The following is a 14,642-nucleotide window of genomic DNA, read 5'->3' as shown; positions in this document are numbered from 1 at the left end:
ACCAAAAGCTTTGGCCAAAAACTAGTGCTTTTAAAAGCACAAACCTGCCTGAGCTATGATTCTCTGCTCACCATTTTGCTTTGAGATTTTCTAAGTCCTGGGGATATACCAAAATTTTAATCATGCTCCCATCTGTAAGATGAGAAATTTGCATGCTCTGCTCTGAGTTAACCAGAGGAACGGCAATGTACTTTGTGCAGAGTTGACGAGTTTTCTTTGATTGTTAATTTCAAATTGATGGCAGCATGTTGTGGGGAGGGCTAATGTTAATAATAGTCTTGTGAATAATATGAATGAACTGACATTTTCTTTTGCAATTAATGTTGAAGTGTTGCAAATTCAGTTAGTATGTGGGATCCATGAATACTGCAGTCACATTGAAATCTGTTCTTCATATTTAAATGAAAAATGCTCTAGAGCAACATTTCCATGCACTGTGAACACTTGAGTATTTCATGGATTGCATTGATTTACAGAGTGGGACAAAATTTTGGAAATGCAACAGTTTTGTAATCAGAGTTCAGATCCAGTAGCTAACATCTTGCTCTTTAGCAACTTGTTCTTGAAACTGAACTGGGTACTCTACTTACTACTTAGGGAAGGTGCGATTGATCGACTGGTTGGCATTTACAAGAATGTAGTGCACAAGACTGGAGTAAGTAAAAACAAAAGTGTTGATAAACAGTGTATTTCATTCCAAAAACAAAAATCAGATAAAATTCAAAGATTTATCTTCCTTTCAGGGCTATCTTACAGAGAATGGTTACGTAAATTTGGAACGAGTTCAGATGATTATGACTGCAGTTGGAGAGGCTGAGGATAACATTTTTAAGAAGAGAAGAGAGGATGATGTAGGTCGTCTCAAGTTTTGAAATTTATTATATGTTAAGATATGATATTTAATAGTTGTATCTACAGTAAAATCACAATTTATAGCCAACCTAACTACTGTATATGGTAGAAATTATTCTGATATTCTGGCATAGAATTGAGCAGTAAATACATGTTACCAATCAAATGTTAGAAAATCTAAATGAAGTAAGGTTTTTAATGGGTGTAATTGCAGTGGTGGATTTATGTCACAAACAAGAGACAATCTGCAGATGGTGGAAATCTGAGCGACACACAAAATGCTGGAGGAACTTAGCAGACCAGGCAGTATCTAGGAAAACAGTACAGTCGACTGTACTTTTTCCTAGATTATGCCAGGCCTGCTGAGTTGCTCCATCATTTTGTGTGTGTGGGTCGATTCATGTAATATTATTGGCTGCATCATTGTTACTAAATTTGAGTGTAAATTGAATGTCAAGGCTTGAACAGGTACAAGTCTAGGTTCCTTTGTTCGCTTTTCTGGATTTAGGCCATTCTGGTGTGAACACATTTTGAATTCAAATGCAAATTATAGGGCAAAGAAGGTTTGGAAGAATTAAACTTCATTAAATAGCTGTTTTTAAATCAGCTGCAGAGATTCACTATGCCATCTGAAACTTTGACAAACTAAATGTGTAGTGGAGAGTATATGGACAGGCTGCATCATGGCCTGGCATTGAAATTCTAATGGTTTTGAACAGAAAATCCTGCAGAAGGTAGTGGATTTGGCCCAGTATATCATGGGTACTGGGCCAAATCAACTATTGAGCACATCTATATGAAATGCTTTCGTAGGAAAGCAGCATCCATCCATCAACAGAGATCCCCGCCACCCAGGTTATGTTCTCTTGTTGCTGTCATTAACCATCAGGTAGAAGGTACAAGGATTGCATCACCAGGTTCAAGAACAGTTACAGTACTACTCAGTTACCAGCCTCTTGAATTAACTGCACTCACTTGCTCTATCGTTGAAATGTTCCCACAACCAATGATCTTACTTTAAGAACTCTTTCTCATTATCTCATATTCCTGTTATTTATTGCTATTTATTTTTTATCTACATTTGCACAGTTTGTTGTCTTCTGCACTTCAATTTATCTTTCATTGATCCTGTTACAGTTACTATTCTATAGATTTACTGAGTGTGCCCACAAGAAAATGAATTTCAGGGTTGAATATGGTGATGTATTTGTACTTTCATAATAAAATTAGAGCCGTTGAACTTTTGAGTGTTAAAAATGTAAATCTTTTTGCAGGTGTCATTCAGAAAAAGGCAGAAGGAAAAGAACAAAAGGATGAAAGTAAGTCACTTCCAGATTTTGTCACAGAAGTACTTTACATTTTGGATTTCTAGAAGATTAATAAGATCTCAGAAAACATAGATTTGAATGGCTAAAGGTTTCTCAGAATTGCTGATAATAGATGTTTTAATTTTGATTGGATATATTGAAAACATCCAAATATGTCCATCATTTGCTTAACATTTGATTTTTTTTCCCCTCAGAGGGTTATAAGTTTTTAAGAATTCTTCAAGGCAGAGGTAGCTGGAGTCTCAATAAACAAGAAGTTATAAGTTATTGAGGATGGGCAGGAATTTGGACTGTGATCATATTAAATGGTGGAGCAAGCTTGCAGAGTGCGCTCATAATTTGTTTGTTCATGATCCCCACTTGCCTCACCAAACACCACATAATCTGAAGGATAATTGTAGTAATCTGTTCCAATAGAACTCGCCCAGTGTCATGCTGACCATTGGGACTTCACTCTATAGTGAACTTATGAGACTTTTGAAATTCATGCCATTATTGTGGATGGTTGTGTTGGAGTCATGACATTAGTGGAAACTAGGCTGTTGAGTGAAATATTAGCCCCTCTTACCTTCCAGCTTATCAGCCTATGTCTTGCTCCAGCCAGACTTTTACGGGGGAATATACATCACATTGTACCCTGATCTGGCTCCTATTCCTTTCTTTGACTATATTTCATTCTTTTAACTTATTATTTAACTTTCTACTTGTTTGTTCTCTCCCTCTTACATTATACAAAAAAGTCTCCATGCTACCACTTGGCAACCTAATTATAAATAACAGCCATGTTTCCCACACACTTGCTGATGACATCCAGCTCTACCTCACCATCCCTTTATTTGGCAAATGTCTGAAATTGAGCCAGCATAGTATTATGAATAATGCTAAGATGTATTTTGGGCTCTGCCTCTCTGACCTCTTTCAACTCTAAACTTGACTCTTCCAGTGCAATCTTAGCTGGTCTTATTCTGTCCACCATGAACCTGAGGTCATCCAAAAAGAATCCACACACTAATCCACCCAAACCCTGATGCACTTGTTAAACTATAGTTTGCTGACCCAGTTTTTAAAAAAATGGTTCTATTGGAAGCTTTTCTTCTGTCTTTCCAAATTTCTCATTACTTTACACCTTGGGTTAATGCAATCTCCTCTGGTGTGATCACCTTGGAGATATCCATGACCTTCTGATCATTTTGAGAAGTCCATTGCCTGAACCCTGCCACATCTCAATTGTCTGCTTAGGCTGAATCCAACTCTTCCCCACTATTTCATTGTTTTCCTCAATAATATTCCAATGAAACCCCAATGTTTCAAAAATATTAAACTCCAGTTGCTTTGTTGTGCGGTCTGGTGAGAGCTTCTCATAAGTGTCTGTACAGGTGAAATTTAGCAGTTTATATTCGGGAGGCACCAAGTTTTCTTCTAATGTTGTAACATCGGTAGAGTTGCAAAAACCATGTTTGTAATCTAATGGGATTATCGTGGGTTAGTCTGGAAGTTGATAATTTTGGGAAAAACATGATTCAAAAACTGAGAGGTTTTTTTATTCTTTGGCCTAAGACTGGCTGCACAAAGATTGCTTGGTTTGGTTTGTGCATCTTTAATGTAGAATGCCTTGTAAAAGTATTCAGCCCACAACCCTTTCTTCATATAAATATGTATTACAACCAGGAATTTTGATCAATTTAACTGATAAATTTATTACATGTTCCTTTTTTCACAGCAGAGTCCCAAAAAATAGGGAACTTTGAAAAACATGGAAAAACTAATAATTCAAAAACTTGAAATGTCAACATCCACCTTTGCTTGGCACTTAGTTGAACCACCTCTTACAGCTGTTAGAGTCGGTAGTCTTTTTGGATAAGTCACTATCAACTTTGCAGAATGTGATGGAACAAGATTTGCCTATTCCTCCTTGCAAAATTGCTCAAGCTGTACCAGATTAGTTGGGGAGTGGCACTGGACAGCAGTTCTGAGGTCTACCAAGAGAAGTTCGATCGGGTTAAGGTCAAGACTGACTGGGTCACTCGAGGGCATAAATTTTCTTTAAGTCATTGCATGATTGCTCTGGCAGTGGGATTGGGTTGTTGTCCTGAAAGACAAACTTCCTCCCCAGCTTATGCTTTCTGGCACAGGCTAGCAAGTTTTTATCCGGGATCCCTCTGTAGCCTTCTCATCAATCTTGACTAGGTTTCCGGTTCCTGCTGCTGAAAAGCATCACCATAGCCAGAAACTACCTCCATCATACTTTGCAGTAGGGATGATGTTACCTAGCTGATATGCAGTATTATATTTATACTACACACACCATTTAGTTGAGTCCTAAAAATTCCACTTTAGTCTCATCCAACTACAGGACCACCTTCTGCATCTTTTATAGTATTTTCTAAGTGATGCTATGCAAAGGCTTTATGGGCAACGATGTGCTTTTTTTAGCCAGAGTTTCTTCTTTGCCACTCTTCTGTAAATATAACTTTTGTGCTAGGCCTTCGAGATTGTGGGGCCATGAACTTCATCTCCAGTTGCAGCCACTGACTTGTGCAGCTCATGCAGAGTGACTGTTGGTATCCGAGTAGCTTCTCTTGCAAGTGCCATTCTTCCGTGGCAACCAGCTTTAGAGGGGCAGTGTGGCTGTGGTTGCATTTATTTTCCCACTTCTTCACAATGGACTGCACTGGGCTCTGAGATATGTTCAGTACCTTTAAGATGGTCTTGTACCCTTCCACAGATGTGTGCTGCTCTATTATTATTTCCTTGACTTGTCTTGAATGCTTTTTTGTCTTTATTTTGGTTTGGTCTGCTGAAAAAACTATACTGTTGAACCTTACATTAGAACGTAAGAAATAAGAGCAGGAGCAGACCATCCGGTCCATCGAGCCTACCCCATCATTCAATAAGATCATGGCTAATCTGTGCATAAAGTCAGCTTCATCTACCTGCCTTTTCCCCATAACCCTTAATTCCCTTACTATGTAAAAACCTATCTAATTGTTTCTTAAATATATTTAGTGAGGAGGCTTAAATTGCTTCCCTGTGTAGAGAATTCCACAGATTCACCACTCTCTGGGGAAAGAGAGTTTCTCCTCATCTCCATCCTAAATCTTCTCCCCTGAATCTTGAAGCAATGTCCCCTAGTTCTAGTCTCACCTACCAATGGAAACAACTTCCCTGCTTCTATCTTATCTATCCCTTTCAAAATTTTGTATGTTTGTATAAGATTCCCTCTTCCCAAGCAACTCAGTCTCTCCTCATAGGTTAACCCCTTCGTCCCTGGAATCAACCTGGTGAACCTCCTCTGCACTGCCTCCAAAGCTAGTATATCCTTCCTCAAGTATGGGGATCATAGCTGCACACAGTACTCCAGGTGCAGTCTCACCAGTACCCTGTATATTTGCAGCATGACCTTCCTGCTCTTGAATTCAATCCCTTTAGCAATGAAGGCCACATTCCGTTTGCCACCTTAATCTGTTATACAGAGAGAAGAGGTATACTCAGGTGATACTCCAGTTTTCTACATCTACAAATTGGGTGAGTTGTGAAGGTAATTGTACAGTTAGCATAGTGATTACAAAGGAGATGAATATTTTTTTCAGCCTCACAATTTTGGTTTATAATTTTTTGTGAATTGTTGACAGGTTTTGTAACTTTTGATTTGCCATGATAAACAATATTTTGTAGATTAGCTCAAAAAATCCTACTTCAATATATTTTAAATTTAGAAAATGAGACAGCAAAATGTGAAAATAGTTATGGGAGCTGAATACTTTTTCAAGGCCCTGTACTTCACAGGGATAGTCATTTATTCCCAAGTTCTCCAGGGCTTGGCTTCTGTTTTTACAGTTTGCATGTACTGTGGGCAAGGACTAAAAGATTGCCATATGTTACGAGCACATGAGCGATCATGATACTGTCTTACTGCATGGGCTCTGTATGGAAGCTAATAGATACATCAAGTATTCAAGGGCATCTTCAACCTCGCATTGCTGTGGTCAGAGTTTCCCACTTGATTCAAAGGGGCAGCAATCATTCCAGTGCCCAAGAAGAGTGAGTTGAGCTTCCTCAACAACTAATGTTTGGTAGTACTCACATCTATGCAGTGAAGTGCTTCAAGAGGCTGGTTATGTCTAGAATTAACTAAGGGACTGGTTCTGGACTTCAGGAAGGGGAAGTTTAAAGAACACACACCAGTCCTCATTGAGGGGTGAGTGTTTTAAGTGATTGCATCACAGCTTGGTATGGAGACTCCAGTGTACAGGATCAGAAGAGGCTGCAGAAGTTTATAAAGTCTGACAGCTCCACCAATGGCATGACCTTCCTTGATCATAGATATCTTTAAGAGGTGGTCTGTCACAAATGCAGTATCCATTATTAAGGACTCCCACCATCGGGGTGCACTTCTCATTACTGCTGTCAAGGAAGAGGTACTGAAGCCTGTAGATCCGCACTCAGTGATTCTGCTATCAGATTTATGAATTTATGAGTGGCCCATGAGCATGACCTCATTATTCTTGATCTTTATTTGCACTTTTTATTTATTTTTGTGATTTATAGAGGAGTTATGTCTGCATTTTGCTGCTACCATAAAACAACAGATAGCACATCAGATGTCAGTGGTACAAAATCTGATTCAGAGCCAAATTCCATACCTCCATTGGGTCTCAATCAGCAATTACTCAGTTGATTTACATTTGAAGTGTTAATATAATGCACATTATTAATTTGGGAAAACTCAGTTATGTTAGAGCAGGAGAGTGGTCCAGAAATGGTCGTCTTTCCAGGTGGTTCCCTGCTTTCCTTCTGTTGCAGTTTAGTTTAATTGGTAGCTTTTTTAGTGTTCTGGTTTCACTTGAGATATTTAGTCTAAATACTCAGTTTTATTTTTAAAATATAGTTTTCACAGGAGGAGAAAATCAGTCTTTGTTCTTTATCCTTTATGAATTATATTTTCATATTATTTACCCAGCCTGTTGCTGCATCCCTTCAAACTCATTTCTTCCTCCTGTTTGACTCGTTTTGTGTTTCTATAACTTACTCAGTGTGAAAATGTTTTATTCACCTCTGGGCATTTAAAGTATCTAACACTATTTTCAAGTTTCTGAAACCCTGTACAGTATTTTTCAAAATGATGAATGGGCTCCACAGACATTGCCAACTTTTCCATGTCAATTTCATCAACATATATTTTTTCAGACTGTTTATGATTTTGGGGCACAATGTGCTGAGGTTCTTTTTATATTGCATCCAGGTAACTTGAGCATCTCCAAGGCATAGACTTCCATAATCCACTATACCATTGTTCAGAAATCCTGATAATTTGATTTCTGGCACAACATAGCTAGTTCCCACTCTCCCTTTAAACTTGTGGAAAGCCTACTGGAAAGTTTATTATACCGTGTGTTACATCTAAAGAAAGTGAATTGATAATATGTTGGGTATTAATAGAATAATATCCAATCATCCAGAAAAGTTGCTAGTGAGGCACTGCCAACAGCTTAGGGTACTAGATTAATGGAGTTGCAGGGATTGAAATATAAACATATTGAACCTGGACGTACTTGAAATATGTAATCCTGTTTCACCTAGGGGATTTTAGGACTCTATTATATTTTTAAAAAGCAGGAAATCCTGCGTAAATACTATTGTCAGTGAGATTATTGCCAGTTTTGAGAAATGTGTATGTTTATAAATTTCTAAGATGGAGAAAACATTGGTCTTTCTATACTTCTACTTTAACAGTATAGCTTTTGATCAGTGTGATTGAGCATTTAATACAATTTCACCAATAACTTCCAAAAAAAGTGCAATTAATTGTGCACTCTGTATTGAGTAATAAGTTATGTCAATTACCTCAGTACTATTGTAGTATTTACTCTATCATTTGCTTTATTACTGCTGCTCTAGTTTTAAGACATATTCCTACACCAGATCAGTGTGCATCATTCTCATGGTGTTGTGGTCCATCTATGTAGGTGTTTCCATTTTGTTTCGCCCTGCCCTGCCCCTTTACAGTGGGGTTCCGATGATACTATTCAGTGAATACCAGTGATGGAGATATTGCAAATGAACATGTCTGCAGGAGTGAGAAGAATAAATTACTGAGGTGTTGGGACTGGTTATGGGCAAGTGAATGTGTACATATTGGATAAATTGATTTCACCAGATCTGGAATCGGTACCCTTTGGGAAAGATTTAAACCACTTTCTCAGGGGTTTATTGAGAGCCACAGTTTTCAGAATGGAGCAGCGCACAGTTGAATGTGAACATGAATGCATTATAAGCATGTTTTGAAGCTGGTAGGAAATGAAGGGTGTGGATGGAAAGGCAGCAAAGAAGGGTATATATTTGGATTCAAGGAATCCAGGAAATATGGCTGATTCACTGAAATAACAAATGGAAATGTGCATGTCATATCTGTTAATGATATAATAATAATAACAATAATAATAATAAGATAATAATATATTTAATAATATACTTAAAGGGAAACGTTTTGGATGGATTTGAGAGGGAGAGGAAAAAGAGGCAGGTGAGGAAACAATGGTTTTAAACCAACAACAATTTCATTTGTGAGAAGGGATGATATGCAGTAAGGATAAACAATTGGGACCCTCTTGGCATTTTTTTAATGTGTCAGCAAAATTCCTTGCAGGGAAAGCTATTTGCCTTTGTATCTCTTGCTATTGAATTATATTTTGTGGTTATTCGAATGCTTTAATTTTACTTGATTTTGTCAGATACTTGGAAATTTACTGTGCAGTGACTTAGTGTAACAAAAAAATAGTTGTTTATCGCAAATAATAGAACTACTTGTACAAGTTCTGTACTTCTAATGAAGCATATGTTTCCATCATGATGCAAACAGCTCTTGTTAGGGTAAAGGAGGTTGCATAATTTTTCCAGAAGCTTCTGGCATTGAAAAGAAAGTGCTTTCAATATGGTTATCAGCTATATAGCTTTCAATCTGTCACATGGTTGGATATGGGAATCTTTGTGACTATACCTCCAGAATGGGTTAAGTCATTGCTGTCAGATGTACAAGGAAAATGTTTGGGTTTGTGCAGGAAGTTTAATGTGAATACTTATATGAATGGTTTTATATTGAAATCTTACATTTTCATTAATTTCCTGAATTGCTGGTCAGGGCTTAGTAATTTTTCTGAATACTGTTGGAATAATTGCTTATATTTTAAAAAAAATTGCAGTTCAGTTAAGTACTATCTTTCTTCTCTCTCTCTCTCTCTCTCTCCCCCCTCCCCGTCAATGGCCTTACTCTCAAAATGCAACAGTTCACTCTGATTCAGTGTTGTGCAGATTGTCATTAAGAAGCATTGTTCAAACTAAACATTTCTAAGGTCCAAATTTACCAATGCCACACTTGCATGAAAGTGAAATTGTTAACTATAAAACTAAAAATTAAAGTTTTATAAAATAATCTAAAACCCATATTTGTACAAAGAATATCAGAAAGATTTGTGTTTATGTAATTTCTTTTGCATCTTTCACAATGTCTCAAAGAGATGAGTAACCAATCGTGTATACAGACTTTGACTTTTCGTTCAGAAAAGCAAGTTTTAAGAAGTGTAATGTAACTTGTATTTAATAATGAAATATGGTTCCATAAAATATTTTGGTATCTATAGATAACTGTTGATGCAGGATACGTTTTTATTAAAAAAAAATCATAGGTTTGTTTAATCTAAGATGTTAGGATAAGATTGCTGTTTCTGTTAGGTGATATTGATCTAATCTGTCTGTCCCTCTGAACTCCAACTTGCATATTTTTTGGGGAAAGTAAGACGTGGAAATTTGTGCTTTGTGATTCTGTTGCATTCCGTTCATCTATCTTGAAATTGTGTTGATTATTGGTTTCTTGTATTTTCATTTTTTTAATGCTGTATCTGTGACTTTTTTTTCTTTTCATCAGACCGATGCACCATCCTTTATTCCAGGTGGACAGCTTGCTCCACAACCTTTGGGCCAGCGAAGTGGTGGAAGTAAACCAGAGGCCATTCAGAGTCCAAGGCAGACAGCTTATGAAATGAGAGTACAGAGTAAAGATCAACAAAATAGGGTGAGATTATGATAGGCTTTAGGAACAAAAGCAAAAAGAAAATTTGCATGATGATCAGATGTTCATGTGAAATTTGTTACCAATTAAGGAAATGGCCTTTACATCAGAAGAGTGAATTATTTTCTAAGTTGCTGAAGTTCTTGTACGACTCTTGTGAGCTGAATTAGGGAGGTAGCTTAGTGTTGAATTTGTCCTGTTAGTTCGCAAAATATTTTTTTAAAAAAGAGAAAAAGTTACTACTTTTCAATGGGTTAATCCAACATACAAAATTTACTTGAAACTCAAAAATCTGCAGATGCTGGGAATCTGGAATAAAAACAGAAAATGCTGAACAGGTGTTCTGAGTTGATGTATCAACAAGATGAGTAGTCTGGATCGAGGTTGCAAACACAGGCATATAAAAACTGACATAGGGGTCAGAATTATAGAAAATTGCCAGCATGTTGGGGAGCACCAGTGGGAGAGAAAAAAGAACAAGAGCTGGGTTATCATACAGCTAAGGTGAAAGTGCAGAATGGTTCAGAAAGGTGAAAATGTGAGTGATGTTAAAGTGTGGGCAACTGAAAGCTCTAGACTGAATGGAATTGTTTGACAATGGTCGCCCAGTTATATTTGGTTTCTTCTCTATGGAAGTGACTACACTGAGCACCAAATGCAATTCACAACATTAGCAGAAATAAGTCTGAATAAACTGTTAAGAGCCCTGGATGGTAGAAAGGATAAGATAAAAGAGCTGATGTACTTTCGATGGTTGCATAGGAAAGTACTGTGAGGAGAAGAGTGGTTAGTGGAGATTGGGCTGGCAAAGGACAAAACACTTTCAGAATGCTGCAAGGAGACTTGGAAGGGTTGTCTGGTGCTGGACTCTGTAGAGCCAGGTAAATGTTGTAAAGGATGATCCACTGACTGCAGAGGCTGCTAAGTGGAAGGTGAGCAGCAAAAGTTATCCAAAATACTTAAGACAGAGGAGATGGCTCTGTGAGGTGTGGGTAATAGAGGAGATGCAGTTGAGGGCTTCTGTTATTTTTGATAGCTAGAAACTGGTGAACATGGGAATTCACCTCAGAGTTGCTTATGTATAAAACCCTGTCACTGAATAGGTGCTAGAGGACTCAGGAGAATGGAATGGACCCCAATTGCAGGCAGGAGTAAGTATCATTACCATCACTAGGGAGAAGGTTCTTGGAAAACTTGAAAGGTCTGAAGATAGATAAGTCACCTGAACTAGATGGTGCACACCCTATAGAGTTCTGAAAGAGGTGGCTGAAGAGGTTCTGGAGGCATTAGCAATGATCTTTCAAGAATCATAAAATTCTGGAATAGTTCTGGAAGACTGGAAAACTGCAAGTGTCATTCCACTCTTCAAGAAGGGGGAGAGGCAGAAGAAAGGAAATTATAGACCAGTTGGTCTGACCTCAGTGGTTTCAAAGGTGTTGGAGTTGATTATTAAGGATGAGGTCTTAGGGTACTTGAAGTCACATGATAAAATAGGCTATAGTCAGCATGGTTTTCTCAAGGGAAAATCTTGCCTGTCAAGTCTGTTAGAATGTTTTGAGTAAATAAAAATGCAGGATATATAAAGGAGAATTGGTTGATGATGTGTACTTGGAATTTCAGAAAGCTTTTGACAAGGTGCCACACATGAGGCTGCTTATCAATCTGTGAGCCCGTGGTATTACAGGAAAGATTCTAGCATGAATAAAGCAGTGGCTGATTGGCAAGAAGCAAAGAGAGTAAAGGGAGCCTTTCTTGGTTGGCTGCCAGGGAATAGTGGTGTTCCACAGGGGTCTGTGTTGGGATTGATTCTTTTTAAGTTATATGTCAATGATTTGGATGATGGTTTTGTTGCAAAATTTGTGGATAATATGAAGATAGGTAGAAGGGCAGGTAATTTTGAGGGAATAGAGGCTACAGAAGGACTTAGGTTAGAATTGGCAAGGAAGTGGCAGATGGAATACAGTGTTGGGAAGTGTTTGGACATGCACTTTAGTAGAAGAAATGAAAGGGTTGACTATTTTCTTAAATAGGGAGAGAAAACAAAATCTGAGGCACAAAGAGACTTGGGAGTCCTTTTGCAGTATTCCTTAAAGGTTAATTTGCAGGTTGAGTCTGTAGTGAGGAAGGCAAATGCGATGTTAGCATTCATTTCAAGAGGACGATAATATAAAAGCAAGGATGTAATATTCAGACTTTAGAAGCACTGGTGAAGCCTCACTTGAAGTATTGAGTAGTTCTGAGCCCCTTATTTTAGAAAGGATGTGCTGAAACTGGAGCATTTTCAAAGCAGTTTCTCAAAAACAGGGGCAGGTAGGCGATTGTGGCTGAGAGAAAATGGAACAGCTATGAAGAAATGGCAGCGCAGACTCAATAGGCCAAATGCACCTATAGCTTATGGTATTGTATCATGTAGTTAACTGTGATGGGAGTAGGGAGCTGTAGTCTTCAATGGGTGTTGGTTGCTATCCCTTAAGATGACAACAGAGAAATTTAGAAAGGGAAGTCTCAGAGATGGGCCATGTGATGGTGAGAGCAAAAGTAATGAAATGTTCAAGTTATATGTGAATGCACGAAGCAGCATCACTAAATTCAGTTCACTGGAAAAGGAGTTAAAGGATGAGACCTGGGACAGCTATGGGAGTTACCATAGATAAATATTTGACCTAGAGAAGGTGCATTGAATTGAAAGAGTAACAGTCCAAATTTCATCTTTCAAATGAATGTGTTGGTGGGGGAGATCTTGTTTAAGAAAGCACCTCAGGAGGTGCTGATTGTTTAATCTTCATGGTGAAGATGAGATAGTATTAGAAGACATTGGAAACATCAGAAATTTCAGGATAGGGATTGGATTGTGGAGAACAGATAATGGACAAGAATAGGCTGAAATAACGAGACGTTTAGATAATATTGCCTATGGAACTTGGGCTTTGATTGAGAGATATGAGACTAGTGGCTATGAAGGGAAGGTGTGAAGAAATGAGATCAGAATTCTTTCTTTTTCTCCAATACCATTCACTAATCTATTAACCAAAGAACTCTAAGGTTCTTGCTTGCTCTAATCAGAAGTTTCCCCTTTGTCCTATCCATCCATTCCCATCCACTTCAACTTAAAACTAACTTGTTTTCTCACTTTCCCAACTCTGAAAAATCTTTGAACTGAAATATTTATTATGTTGCTCTTTTCACAAATGCTGCTCGAACTGCTGAGTATTTCCAGCATTTTCTGTTTTTATTGTATATTTTTACCTCTGGGAAATCCTGTGTAAAATCTTAAAATTTTAGAACAATCCACATAAAGGGTGATGTTATTTGCTGTTTTCAGATTTTTATTTAGTGTGTCCTTAAATTTTAAACTTTATTGTATGTTTTCTTAGTAGAGTATTCTCATGCAATTTCTTCCTGCTGCGCTTCATCCTGATGTGTTCTTCTTGCAAGGTTACTGAGCTTTGCTCAGCTCTTTTAAAGAAACCCAGTAAAAGATGTTGATTCTAATACTGGATTGGTAAATCCAAGCAGTTGAAAGTCTTCAGTGTGATGGTTTTTAACCATGTTATTAGTTCAAATGCATATTTGTTTAAATAGATTACAGCCTTCACATCTCATTTCTTTCCATTCCCGCCCTTTATGTGCCAAAAATAGTTTTTATTGACATTCTGATCATTATTGATCTTGACTGCATTTAAAAAAAATATCCTGGCTCTTAAGTATTTCACTGACCTTGTTGCTATAGTTGTAGATGATGCATTTGTTTCTCTTCTAATTTTTGTATTCCAAGCTTCCTTTGTAGTCTAGTAAAAAAAAACTAATTGGTGGGCAAAACAGTTTTGTGTTGCTTACAGCAAACATAATCCCAATGTCTGAATTCTTAACCAGAGGTTCAGTGTAGGTGAAATTTTGAAATCTGACGATTTTTTTAAATTAACAGCTTAAAGCCCAAATTTTCAATTTTTTTTCCCTTCTTTCTTTACACGCACCATATCTCATTCACTTCCGGTTAATTGCGACACATTGGGACCAATACATATTGGACCAATTCTACCGGCTGTTCCATTTAGTCAAAATTTCATACAAATAGTTAGAAAAGTATATTTTTAACAAATAAATTAGAACACATTTAATATTACTACAGTATTATAAAAATGTGTATTGGTTCTTAATAGTTTTTGGCAGAGGAATTCATCCAGTGTATGTTGCCGTGTTCTTTTGATTGACTTTAAATGAACAGAATCAGCTCAACATCTAGTGCAGATAATGGAGTGTCTTCCTATAATGCTGTCAACGATGGCATCCTTTTCCTTTTCATTGTAACATTCAAGAAGATAGTTGATACCTTCAGATCTTTGTAATGCCTAACTTATTGAAGGAGTGAAGTCGTTTCATTTACTGTCAGCCATTTC

At 37.4% G+C, this 14,642-nt stretch overlaps 1 protein-coding gene across 3 annotated transcripts in view; it reads left to right on the top strand.

The window, feature by feature from the left end:
- Positions 1-14,642, top strand: part of xrn2 (5'-3' exoribonuclease 2) — a 108,459-nt gene that overhangs the window by 28,616 nt on the left and 65,201 nt on the right. Inside the window, exons 12-16 of one of the 3 annotated variants that reach the window (XM_059986271.1) lie at positions 598-655; positions 744-851; positions 2,127-2,171; positions 8,659-8,703; positions 10,102-10,248. In XM_059986271.1, the coding sequence (XP_059842254.1) occupies positions 598-655; positions 744-851; positions 2,127-2,171; positions 8,659-8,703; positions 10,102-10,248 (403 nt within the window). The remainder of the gene's footprint in view (positions 1-597; positions 656-743; positions 852-2,126; positions 2,172-8,658; positions 8,704-10,101; positions 10,249-14,642) is intronic. The other 2 variants (XM_059986272.1, XM_059986273.1) reach the window with 2 other exon arrangements.

The sequence above is a fragment of the Hypanus sabinus genome, chromosome 12 (assembly GCF_030144855.1).
Source record: "Hypanus sabinus isolate sHypSab1 chromosome 12, sHypSab1.hap1, whole genome shotgun sequence".
Taxonomy (NCBI): domain Eukaryota; kingdom Metazoa; phylum Chordata; class Chondrichthyes; order Myliobatiformes; family Dasyatidae; genus Hypanus; species Hypanus sabinus.
Note: the sequence above shows the minus strand (reverse complement) of the source record. Positions and strands in the feature narration are given on the sequence as shown.